This window comes from Monodelphis domestica, chromosome 1 (genome assembly GCF_027887165.1).
Source record: "Monodelphis domestica isolate mMonDom1 chromosome 1, mMonDom1.pri, whole genome shotgun sequence".
NCBI classification, from domain to species: domain Eukaryota; kingdom Metazoa; phylum Chordata; class Mammalia; order Didelphimorphia; family Didelphidae; genus Monodelphis; species Monodelphis domestica.
In genome coordinates, this window is record NC_077227.1 from 30,538,818 (window position 1) to 30,550,562 (window position 11,745).

Below are 11,745 nucleotides of genomic sequence, written 5' to 3' on the forward strand. Positions count from 1 at the left end.
TAACATTCTTCTGGTTCTACTCAGTTCACTTTGCATCAGTTTGTCTTTGCAAGTTTTTCTGTAATCATCCTGCTTGTCATTTCTTATAGTATTCCATTGTAATCATAGGCCACTCATTCAACCATTCCCCAATTGATGGACAACCCTTCCGTTTTCCAATTCTTTGCCACCATGAAAAGAACTGCTAGAAACATTTCTCTACAAATGGGTTCTTTTCTCTCTTTTTTTAAATCTCTGGGATATAGACCTAGTAGTGGTGTTGCTGGATCAAGAGTATACATGATTCCAGAGCCCTTTGGGTGATTTTTTTAAGATCCTTTCTAGGGCTAACTGTCTAAATCTTGTGCTTGATAACACATAGCAGATTATTTTAAGAGTAGCATATTTCACTAGCAACATTTCCTTATTGCATACTATATAGAAAAGCAGTTTGTATTTACATGTTACTATGGCTTTTCCACCTTTTCTGCCATTTCTTCTTTTTGTATAGGAAACAGAACTGAGGCGTTGCAACCTGAGATAAAGAGTGAACCTCCAGACTCACATTTTAACCTCCATAGTGTGGCCAACACTACAAGCTACTCTTGGATTAAGTCCATTCATCACCCCCTGAAAGGGACAAACTTACCTCTGAACTCCCCCCTAACCCCAGTGTCTGGCTTGGCCACAACTTCATTTCAGAATGACTCTGAAATTTCCTATGGGTTTTCAGACCAGGGTAGTGTTCCACCCTGGACAGTGGTGTCTACAAAATACAGTGGTGCTAATACAGTAGCCAAGGAATGCCCCGGACTTCTACTGAATGCCAAGCCAGCATCCGTTCCTGGTGTGGCTTCTCCCATGACAGATCCCCAAATTCATGCTGACCTTCCTACTGGCCCAGTTGAGCATCTAGTTTCCAACATGGCAACGTTTCCACCTCCGTCTTTACTGTCGCCTGTTCCTCAGATACCTAGTCTTGATGACTCCACTCCAGCGAAATCAGACTATGAGCATAAGACAGGTCCAAGTGAAGTTGCTGCTTTGGCTCCATCCCTGGCAAATGCCACCAAACAAGAGCTTGAGCTAGCTGCTCCTCTTTCGTCAGCCACTGAGCAGACCCCAAGTGATGAGCTGACAGAATCAGCGGACAGTGAAGAGAGGTCAGAAGAGATGTGGTCAGACAGTGAACACAACTTCTTGGATGACAACATTGGTGGTGTGGCAGTGGCCCCTTCCCACGGCTCGGTGCTAATTGAGTGTGCCCGGCGAGAGCTTCATGCCACTACCCCAATCCGGAAGCCAAACCGCAATCATCCCACACGCATCTCCCTCGTCTTCTATCAGCACAAGAACTTAAATGAACCAAGGCATGGATGGGCCGTATGGGAGGCAAAGATGGCAGAAAGAGCCCGAGAGAAAGAGAGAGAGGCCGAGAGGCTAGCTACTGAAAATGCCAACAACCAGAAAACAAAACAGCCTACTGAGAGTCCTGAGATTTTCTGTGAGGAAAATGAATTGAACCAGATTCCTTCCCGGAAAGCATTAACAGTAACTCATGACAATGTCATTACAGTATCTTCTTATGCCCTCACTCAAGTTGCAGGGCCTTACAATCACTGGGTCTGAAGGCTTTTAAAACAGAATCTTGTCCCAGTGCAATGTTCTGTTACTTCAAGGTGCTGTTGAAAAAAAAAAGAGTAAAGTTGTAGTTTTCTCTATGTTCATCTCAACCATTTTAAGGCTGAGGTAAAAAGGGGGTGGGGGGAGAGTGGTTTCTTAAATGTGACTTTCTATTTTGACCATTAGTGGAGTGGTGCTCAAGCACATTTTAAACAAAAAAGAAATTTTATAGTTTTTAATAGATTGCTTAAGAAAAGTTTTGGTTAGGTTATTAACCTTGATAGAAAGATTCAGTTTATGACCTTTAGGAATTTATATTTTGGTGCTTTAAATCGGGTCTGTTTACTATGAAAGAAAAAAATCATTTTTAGAGGATTTTAACAGATTCCTCCCTATTTTAAGAGGTAAAATCAAGTTTTACAGTATTAGCTCTCCACAGCTCTTGGTGCTTAACCACAATGAAACAGTGAAAGATAAGCTGAACTATTACTTCGTGGTGCCATTGTTCCAACAACTTCCAATCATTGCTCTAAAAATGAAAATTCACAAATATCTTCATAAATAACCAATGAAATTCCCTCTCTGGAAAGAGTTCTTGTGTCGTATAGAACAACCCAGTTGTTATTCTTAGTGATGGTTGGAGGCTGTTTGTAAACTGTAAATATATATACATATATATTTTAAAAGCACTTTCTATTTTTAAAATTAACTTGAAATAGTATAGTATAAGAATCATATTGTCTATTGTTTGTGCATATTCTACAAAAGAGATCATTTTATTCTTGCTGTGTAGAGTTCCATACTGAAATATGTATACTAATAATGTATGTGGTTTGTGGTGTTTCTTTCTTTTTTTTACCTTTTTTCATTAAAGATATCAAATATATATATATATATATATATATATATATATATATAAATCAGTAAATAATGCAGAAAACTGTTGTCTACAAAATCAAAATTAGGAAATATATTACCTGTCTGTATCATTATTGGGAGTTAAAGTAACATATTGGGAGTTTTTTGAAGGTAAGCTCTCTGATGTATAAGAGCAGACCTGCAGTTATTAAACTAAGCAAACTCTCATATGTTCTCATCAGTGAGTACTTTTTCAGAATGAAGGCAAATGAAGTGGATTCTTATCACATGGCAGATTGACATTTTAGGGGTACTGTAAAAATTAAATTATATATCGAATACTAAAAATATTAGATTTTATGAGGTTTATTGAGGATTATTAGAAATCAAGGATACAAAATAAAAACCACGTGACCATGGCTGATTAGCCCATTCAAAATCCCCACTTAGCTTACCACTATACTTGCTACATCATTGCAGTGGAAGAGAGGAGAAGCACACGTGGGAGGTGTTACTGCCAGTTAAATACCAACTGTGATCTCGCGGACACTCAGGTGAGATTATAGGGAATTCTGGGAAATACCAAGGACTTCTGGGGATTGAAGTCTAGGGTTCAAAATCTCCATTTTTACAGTACCAAGCTACCAAGTCTTCTAACGCCTGGAAGGTACAAGGTGGAAATTGAAATGAACAAATAATCCCTCAACTTGCCTTGTTTGTTCTGAAAAATCTTACTGATACGGGAGAAAAACATGATTCAAATGAAAAAATGAAATCTCTTTTTTAATTTCTTGTATAAAATGTATTAAAGCAAGGTCCTACAAAAATGTGCAGTAGTCCAGAAAATTGCTAACAGTTCAAATAGGTCTTTTTCCCCTGCGTGTGCAACTTTTATACATATTTTAAAACACGGATTTATATTTTGTTGGAAAGTTTGTTTGAATTATGAATCATTTGCTCCCGGTTTTTGAAAACTATGGTCACCATATATATATATATATATATATGGTTACTTTCGTTCTAAGAAATAGGAAAAGTAGACACTCCATTTACTAAATACTACAGAATCCCATCTTCCTTTACTTTTCATTTTTACACTTATTTATTGAATGAAATTATAGCCAAACAGTAAGGTTATCTAAACTAAATCTTTTGTCTATGAAGAATTATACTAATGCTGTATTTGACTGTGTTATAATGTAGAGGTGCTATAACAAAATAAATCTGAAATGTCTAGGTTACTTGCTAGTTTCTAAACCTAGGGTGCTTTTTCCTTGGAAATGCCATAGGAATCTACCATAACCATTAACACCAATAGTTTGGGTACAGAAAAATGCATAAACTTTTTAATTAAAAAAAAATTCCCATATACCCCAATTGGCATTTCTGTCTCTCTCTTTAAACACTTTCTAACTTATTGTCTTAAGTAATATTGGCAAATACCCTGTGGAGCAAGATGTTGAGCCCAGCTTTTGACTGGTTCAAGTAAGAAATATGAAGGGATCATAACTAACAAAAAAAGTCAAAATGCTGGACCACCATCTTGGACCAGAAGTTTTCTGCTTCTTGAACCTACATACGAAAATGCTTTGAGTTGTTTTAGTCTTTTGTGTGCCTTAGATCTCCATTTTAAAACATGTATATTTTTGTGAGCCTGAAGTTTTGTATATGTTATGATTGTACAAGTGGTGAATTATAAATTGCTCTGGCTGCTTCAAGGTATTTGCGAGTTTTGGACTATCAGGAACACATATTTTTCCTTTGTTAGCCCAGTGGCCTATTACTGATTAGAAATGAGCCAAGTAGAAATTTAGAAGTGAGCTATGTAACTCCGTATTGGATGACCCTGTATTATGTTGTTCAAATGGTAGAGTCAGAGCTCCTGTGTCCCTCAACCCCAAAGAGCAACCTTTCTGGTCACAGATTTAGCAGAGGTGCGAATATATTTAATAACTTTCAATTCTGAGCCTTAGCTTCTACTAGCAACCTTAATCCAAGTTATTTCCTAGTCAAACAGAGTTATTGGGGGAAATTGCTGACCCGTCTCTTAGGATTGGAATGTCGAGACGGTGTCAAAAACAAGCAAAGCTCAAAAAAATGTTACAAAAGAAGGCCTTGGAATTTTCTCAAAATGTTTTACCCTTGGTCTTCTGGTCCAAGAGATAGTAGGATTAAGAGTATTTAAATAGTCTTCCTAGGAGAAAATAAGGCAAACTAGAATTTTCCTAACTCTTTGCTAGCCTTTCAGAAGGACCTCTCTATTCTGTCAGTGTGAATTCATGTTGTAGTAATCCATCTGATCAGGAACGCAGAGGTTGATGCATTTTCAGTTGAGTGTAGTAGAATGTGGCCTCTTGTGTTTTCTGGGTCCCTGAATTATGGGGAACAGAAGAACTCTTGCTAGTTTCCACACAAGACTCTTACATTGTCATTTCCTCCTAGTTCTTGCCCCCTAAAAATGTTTAATAAGGTCAAAAGAAGGTCAATCCCTCAGCATTCAGATTTTTGGAGCCTGGTAAAATTAGGGAGACACCTAATCTGAATCAAATTATTTCCCATAAAATTTGAAATCCGTTTTGTTCTGTTATGGCTTGTGGTCATCACTGATGTCCACATCACTGAACCCCTTCAAAAAGTTTCTCATTTTGGTCTTTTCCATTGCCAGGGATTTTTTTTTAATCTCACATTAATTTAATTTCTAGTAGTCCATGTCATATACATCTCTTGGAATCTTCATTGTGATAGCTCAGAATACGAATATTTATAAAACTCAGAAATAAATCTGGCTTCAATTAGGTTTCTTAGAAGACTGTTCTGTTATATAATTTGACTAAGTTGTTGATTTCTCCATGCTTCTGTCCCTCCTCTTTTTAATCATTATCTGAATTTTGTTTTTTTAATAGTATAAACTATTGAAAGCAATGCATTATCTTCATGGTTAATATGAAGCCCGAGGAGTTTGACCTCATTGGTTTATGTTGTTGCTCAGTTGTTTCAGTCGTATTTGACTTGTCGTGACCCCATTTGGGGTTTTCTTAGCAAGGATACTGGAGTGGTTTGGCATTTCCTTTCCTTTTCCAGCTCATTTTTACAGATGAGGAAACTGAGGCTGGCAGGGTTAAGTGACTTGCCCAGCCTCACACAGTTAGTGAATGTCTGAGATCAGATTGGAATTCAGGAAGATGTAGTCTTCCTGACTCCAGGCCTGGCATTCTACCTACTGTGCCATTTATAAGCCTCAGTTTATAGCAAGTTACAAATCTCCTCATCTCTGTTCTCTTATCAAAGATAGCAGCTGCCCACTACAGCCAGCAGCTACCTCTTTGGCACCATTGCTATAAAACTTCTTTCATAAAAAGACCAGTAGCCCAAGATGGTAAAATTTTAAATTCATCTCTGCTGGTGTCTTAATCCTTTCTTTTTCTTTATCACTTCTATAATGTGTGCAGCTGCTTAACCAACTATAGCTTCAATCAGAGAATTGTTGTTGTGATTGAGGAAGCATTTGTTAAGTCATTCCACTTAGTAGGTGCTTAATAAATACTTGATGAATTTAATCCGATTCAAATCTTCCTTTAAATGAGTAATATCTTTATTGTCTAGAAGCCTGATTTTAAATTTCTTTAGAAGTTGTTATTTTGCTGCTTCTTTTCTGAATAATCTTCCAGTACCTGTATTAGGCAAAGGTGCATGCATAGTGTCTTTTTCTACTGGCCAATTTTAACATTCTCAGGAGAGACACTCAACTACAATTGATTCACAGGCAAATTCCTGGGAAACCAGACCCGTGACCCTGCACCCTAGCTAAGCTGGAAACACAGCAGGTATGTCTTTCATGTAAGCCATCTTCTGAGAATCAATCTATACAAAACAGCCTATTTATTCTTTTATTAGTGTCTCTATATAATCTGACTAATTGAAAAAAGAAGGAAACCTTAGAATAGTACATGCAAGGAAAGAAACCCAAAATACTTTAGTGTGTGTAGACAAGTTGCCTGTGACAAAATCCATGATGATCATCAATTAATAAATTTAGAACTGGAAGAGACTTGAAGTCATCTACTCCAAACCCTTCCTTTTACAGATGAGGAAAACAAGATGCAAAAGGTACTGTGTGACTTGTCCAGATTCATACAAGTAGAAAGTGGAAGAGCTGGGGGTCGAACCCATGTCCACTGACTCCAGAATCAATGCCCTTTTCACTAGACCATGCAGACTACATGCCAATTTTGATGTTGTAGAGAGTGGATAATTGATATACTTATACCAGTATATGCTGTCTTTATGTCACATAATTCCATTTTGTCTATCGAAACCTTTTTTGGTGTAAATGTCACATTACTGTGGACTTTGATCTTGTGTGAAAATTTTGAGTTGGATGACCATAGGACAAGATGTCCATTTAACAGAGAAAGTCTGTTACTTTGAAGAAATGGAAAAAATCTTTTCTAAATTCTCCCTGCCATTGCCAGGACTAAAAAGAGGAAAGAAACCTAATTTAGATTTCCTCATTCAATACTACCTTGAACGTATGGGTATATTTTACCCAGATGAAACAATCCTACATCATTAAAACAATGGATACAGCCTGAGTACATCATAGCAATGTCTTTCTACCATATTGGAGAATTTAAGAGTGAATATTTTAATTTCATCTCTTGCATCTCTGCTCATAGGGCAGAATGTCCCCCTTCTCTATTCATGCCTATACAATAATCTTTCTGACTTTTATCTGTGAAGGAATCTTCTTGGCTCCTGCTAAAGATGGAAGCCATATTGACTGCTCCAATCGGCAAATAATTTATCAAGGGACTGCATTCAGCAAGTTTCCAGTTAATTTCTCCCTAATATGCCTAAATATTTAGGGAGTTAGAGAGGCCTCTACCTGCCCTAGCTTAGTCCTTAATTGGACAAGCCCAGATCACTAATTGAATTCAGGAGATTAAGCTGTCTGTGAAGTGATGGAGAGATGACACTCAAAAGCCACAGTGCCCATGAAAAAGAAATGGGAAAGCTATGTGGTCCTTTATATACAGAGATAATACCACTAAGTCAGCTGCAAGCTTCAAGTTTTTCCAGAGTGCATCTGGCAGTTTAACTTTGCTTCGTCTATATCTCATTGAGATGCCCTTGTACCTAGCGACAAACTTACTAGAATGATGTTCTGCTTTTGAGAGCATGTATTCGGTGGAAATGGTTTATTGTACAAAGCTAGCTAGCCCATTAAAAGGCTATGAATCCCCTTAGTGTCATTCTCTACCCAAGCAAAGTAGCCAGATGTGTAGGTTGCCTACCCACTCTCTAGACAGTTACTGTTTTCTTCCCAAATGTAAGTGTTCTGTACTCTTTTAGGAGTTTACTTAGGCTTGAAATTTCTGGTTTTTAATAAAAAGTGAGTTTTCTCTGTTGATTTCTCTACCTGAAAAACATCCTTCAGGTGGTTGTAGTTTCTAATAGCACTGTTGTGTATACTACCCCAAAATTACATGACTGAAAGCCATCCTCTCATCTCTCTGATTCTACCAAAATTAATTCTTTCCTCTGGCCACTCATTAAAATACCATTATCAATTGTTTCTGCCATATTACCATTCACAAGCAGTATTTATGTTGTGCTTTCAGGTTGGTCATAAGCTTCTTTCTTGCCTTCTTCCTAAATCGTTTCCTGCCTTCCATGGACCAGTCAGTGTCCTTGGTAGGCAAGCTCTGAGCCTGACCCTGTACTTTCTCAGATTAATTGTTTTCCTCATTTACTGTCTTCTCCTAGTTTTCAAAATTTTGCCCTGATCTTTTCCTTTCTTTTTCCTTCTTTTGTTTTGCTTTTTACCCTGCAGGCACTTCCTTGTGGTTGTTCCTCTGGTTCTTTATCTTTATCTGGTCTTTTATCATTTTTCTGTTGATGTTATTTTATTGGTGATTTTTATCTAGAGACTCCTGCCCCCATGAAAAACATCAAAGGTGAAAGAGATAAAGATGGTAGGTAACTTTTCTTTCTTAACTTTCACTTCTAACCTTCTTCCTCTGAGGGAAAATGTTGATCATTAAATAAGGAATCCATAGTTAACTCTAAACTGCTCAAAAAGTAATTGCCTGGTTCCCCCCCATTCCTTCTGCCCCCATGTTGATCTTCAGTACGCCTATTATTTTCAGCTTGAGGTCTTTCTCTCACTTTACCCACTTACAATTGCTATGTCTCTCCCCTAACCAATTTGTGTGTCAGTAACAGGGAAGTCTGCAAAGTTGGCCTCCCTTCCGCTTCCCTGTTCATTTTTCTTGGCAATGCCTTGGATGGAAAGAACAATGTGTCTTGCTTGGACATAATGTTCTTCTGATGGCACCGGCCTCTTCTGAGAGAGGCAGGATCCATTTTTTCAGGTACAGGTCGCCTCAGTGTGCTCATTACTCCCTTTTGCCAACCACCCAAATCCTATGGCAGTTTAAAGCGCTAAACTTACACTCATTAGTGAGCGATTGTGTTGCAAAATGGGATATAAAAGAGAGGGGTTTACTGATTATATCTAGAAAGGGCTTAACAAGACTACTACTTTAGTGCCCCAGAGTCTTACACTCAGTCTAATCGGGAGGAAAAGTTGGTCTGAGAGTTACAAATCTGAATGATGGGCTACATAAATGGAAAATGATCAACGCTTCATTTTAAGGGAAGAAATGTACACGTTTTCTGTTCTAATTCCTACCTGACTCCACAGGCTGAGGGATTCTTTAATTGCTCTGCTGAAGACTTAGTCTGACCAACTGAAATTGGCTGAAAGCAAGTGAAAGTAATTTTTGAATGCTGCTAAGATGCAAAAGCCCTTTGACCTTCATCAGGAGCCACTCTGTGGCCCTGGTTGCCATTTGCAGGGTTCAGGGATGAGCCCACCATTTGGAAATCATTTATCCATCTTCTGATCTGCTATGGAGACCTGTTTCACCTTAGTTTCAGGGGTTAAAAGTAGCTGCTACAAAAAATAGTAATAATTGTGAAGGGCAATCTAATAGTAATAATAAATCTTGTACAATTGTTTTTCTTTTCAAAGGGATTCTCAAATTTCACTTTTATTCTCAGCAAAGGTAGAATGGCAATCCTTCATTGTTTCCATCTTATAGATGATAAAGCAGTGCAGCAAGGAGAAATGAGTTGCCCAGAGTTGCAAAGCTAGCCAGAGCATCTGGAACTCAAAACCTAGTGCTCCTGACACATTTCCCAGGGCAAAGTGCAGCTAGTAACACAAACAAATAACTGAGTAGCCAAGATGAGAATTGGCCAGACAAATAGATAAAGAACATTGTTAATCCATACTTGAGTTGAATTGGTGCTTCCAGAGTGCTCAGAGTTTTCTTTTAATCCACACTGTAATTGAAATGGTGCTTCTGAAATGTTCAAAAAGATTTCCAGGGTATTTTTGCTTACTCTTTGTTTTCATTATTTACCTTGTCAAGCACCATTATATTTATGAATCCTAATGACCATCAGTTCTGAATTATTGAGCTTTTGCTGTGTGTGCTTTTTGTTTTCTGGAACTCTTAGTGTTCAGAATATTCTGGGCTGTTTCCTAAATGCAGCCAAGGGGTAGGGTGGGGAAGAGGTAGAAAATGAGCTTCTAACCAAATCAGTTGAGGATTGCCTGAAAAGGCAAAAAATCATACATAATGTAACTTGTCATTCAAGGTCAATGTGAAAATGAGTCAGTCTATATAAATTGTAATCGCACTAAGGATGGGCTGAGGGTAGATGACAGACAATCCACCATTTTATCTTTCCCAGGAACAAAAGTCTAGGATGTGCTATCATCTCCGGAATGGACCACTGTATTGTCTGACAATTGGGGAGATTCCTTTTTTTCACTGCATCTAGGTGCAAATGTAACTATGCTTTTACCGCAGCTGTAAGAAGAAAAGGAAAGAAGATTCTTGGTGCTAGCTAATGTCAAGAGATTTGGCCCAAACTTGTAAATATTTTACTCCCCACCCATATAGTAATGATGGCCCAATAACCGCATCAACATCAACCTTTACCATTTCCTAGGTTCTGTTATTAAACAATTTAAGAAATACGAATTCATAAAAGCAAGGGATTATGGGCTGTCAAAAAGCAAACTCACTTTTCTTCAGATTTTGGGAATCTATTATTGTTGCTAATGATTATGTCAATGTGCATCACTGTGATGGGTGCTTTTAAATAAACACCTAAATAATAGCCTGGACAATAACCTCAATGATATTGTGGGAACCATTTTGTTGGTAACGTAAACATAAAGTTAGTTTCATTATATCAAACTGTGGGGTGCGTGATCTTGTTTAGTTGTGCTGAAACACCATGACATTTTCTGGAAGGAACTCGAAATCCAGGCAGGCAATTCCCATACCTGCTAATTAGGAGAAAGCAACAATACCAGTTACATTTTGGTTCATAGTATGTGGGATCCCACCAGGTAGGCGCCTATGCCTGGTAACACCCTGGTTCCAATAAGATGTCAGCAGAAGCAAAATTCATTTGGTGGAAGAGGAAAAGGTTATTCAAAGGTTCTGTATCATTGAACCTGAGACAGTCGTCAATTCTAAAGCAAATTAATATCTAATCAGTCAAGCTAGTTTTAATTGGGGGGGGGGGGTACATTTACTATTTATTTTCAGCTTTAAACTTTTGTATTTGGGAATGTTTTCCCTATTACCAACCTACTGTATCACATGTTCTAGTAAACAGAATGACTTAATAAGCAAAGTCTTCCTTAAAAAAAAAAAACACTTCTTTTTTTTTTTTAGTCCCCAACATATAGGGGGAAATTGTAAAAAGAAAAAGCACTTCACCACATCATAGTCAGAAGGAAAGGAAAGTTACCGACTTAAGTTGACAATTAACATTGGAAATAACCTCTGCAGACTAGGGAACCCTTACCAGCAGTACTTGAAGACTTATGAGTTGTGACTGCATGTTACTTGAAAGACCTAATTAAGCTAAATTTTTGGTGCACAGCAGTTGTTGTACAGGATTCCATGTTTATGTAGCAAGATGCATTGAAATGTTGATACTAGTATTGAAACATACGTGTAAAGATAGTTTTGTGGAATTTGTTCTGTTCTATTTTCTTGTGTGTCTCATGTTTAGAGCATTCAATTTCATTTTTCATTGTCCTAACTAAATATGGCTAAATGAATACTGTAATTGAAAATATATTTTAAATCTTGTCATGAGTTTTTAAAAAGTCTATTACAAATTGTATCATTCCTGATTACACAGAACTTTGTGGGTGGTTTTAAATAAATTTTATACTTCTATTTTGCATTT

The 11,745-nt window shown here is 37.5% G+C and overlaps 1 protein-coding gene across 1 annotated transcript in view; it reads left to right on the forward strand.

Annotated features, from left to right (window-relative positions):
• Positions 1–11,745, forward strand: part of TET1 (tet methylcytosine dioxygenase 1) — a 183,968-nt gene extending 172,223 nt beyond the window's left edge. Inside the window, exon 12 of the mRNA XM_001368924.4 lies at positions 491–11,745. Coding sequence (XP_001368961.3) covers positions 491–1,608 — 1,118 coding nt within the window. The 3' untranslated portion in view covers positions 1,609–11,745. The remainder of the gene's footprint in view (positions 1–490) is intronic.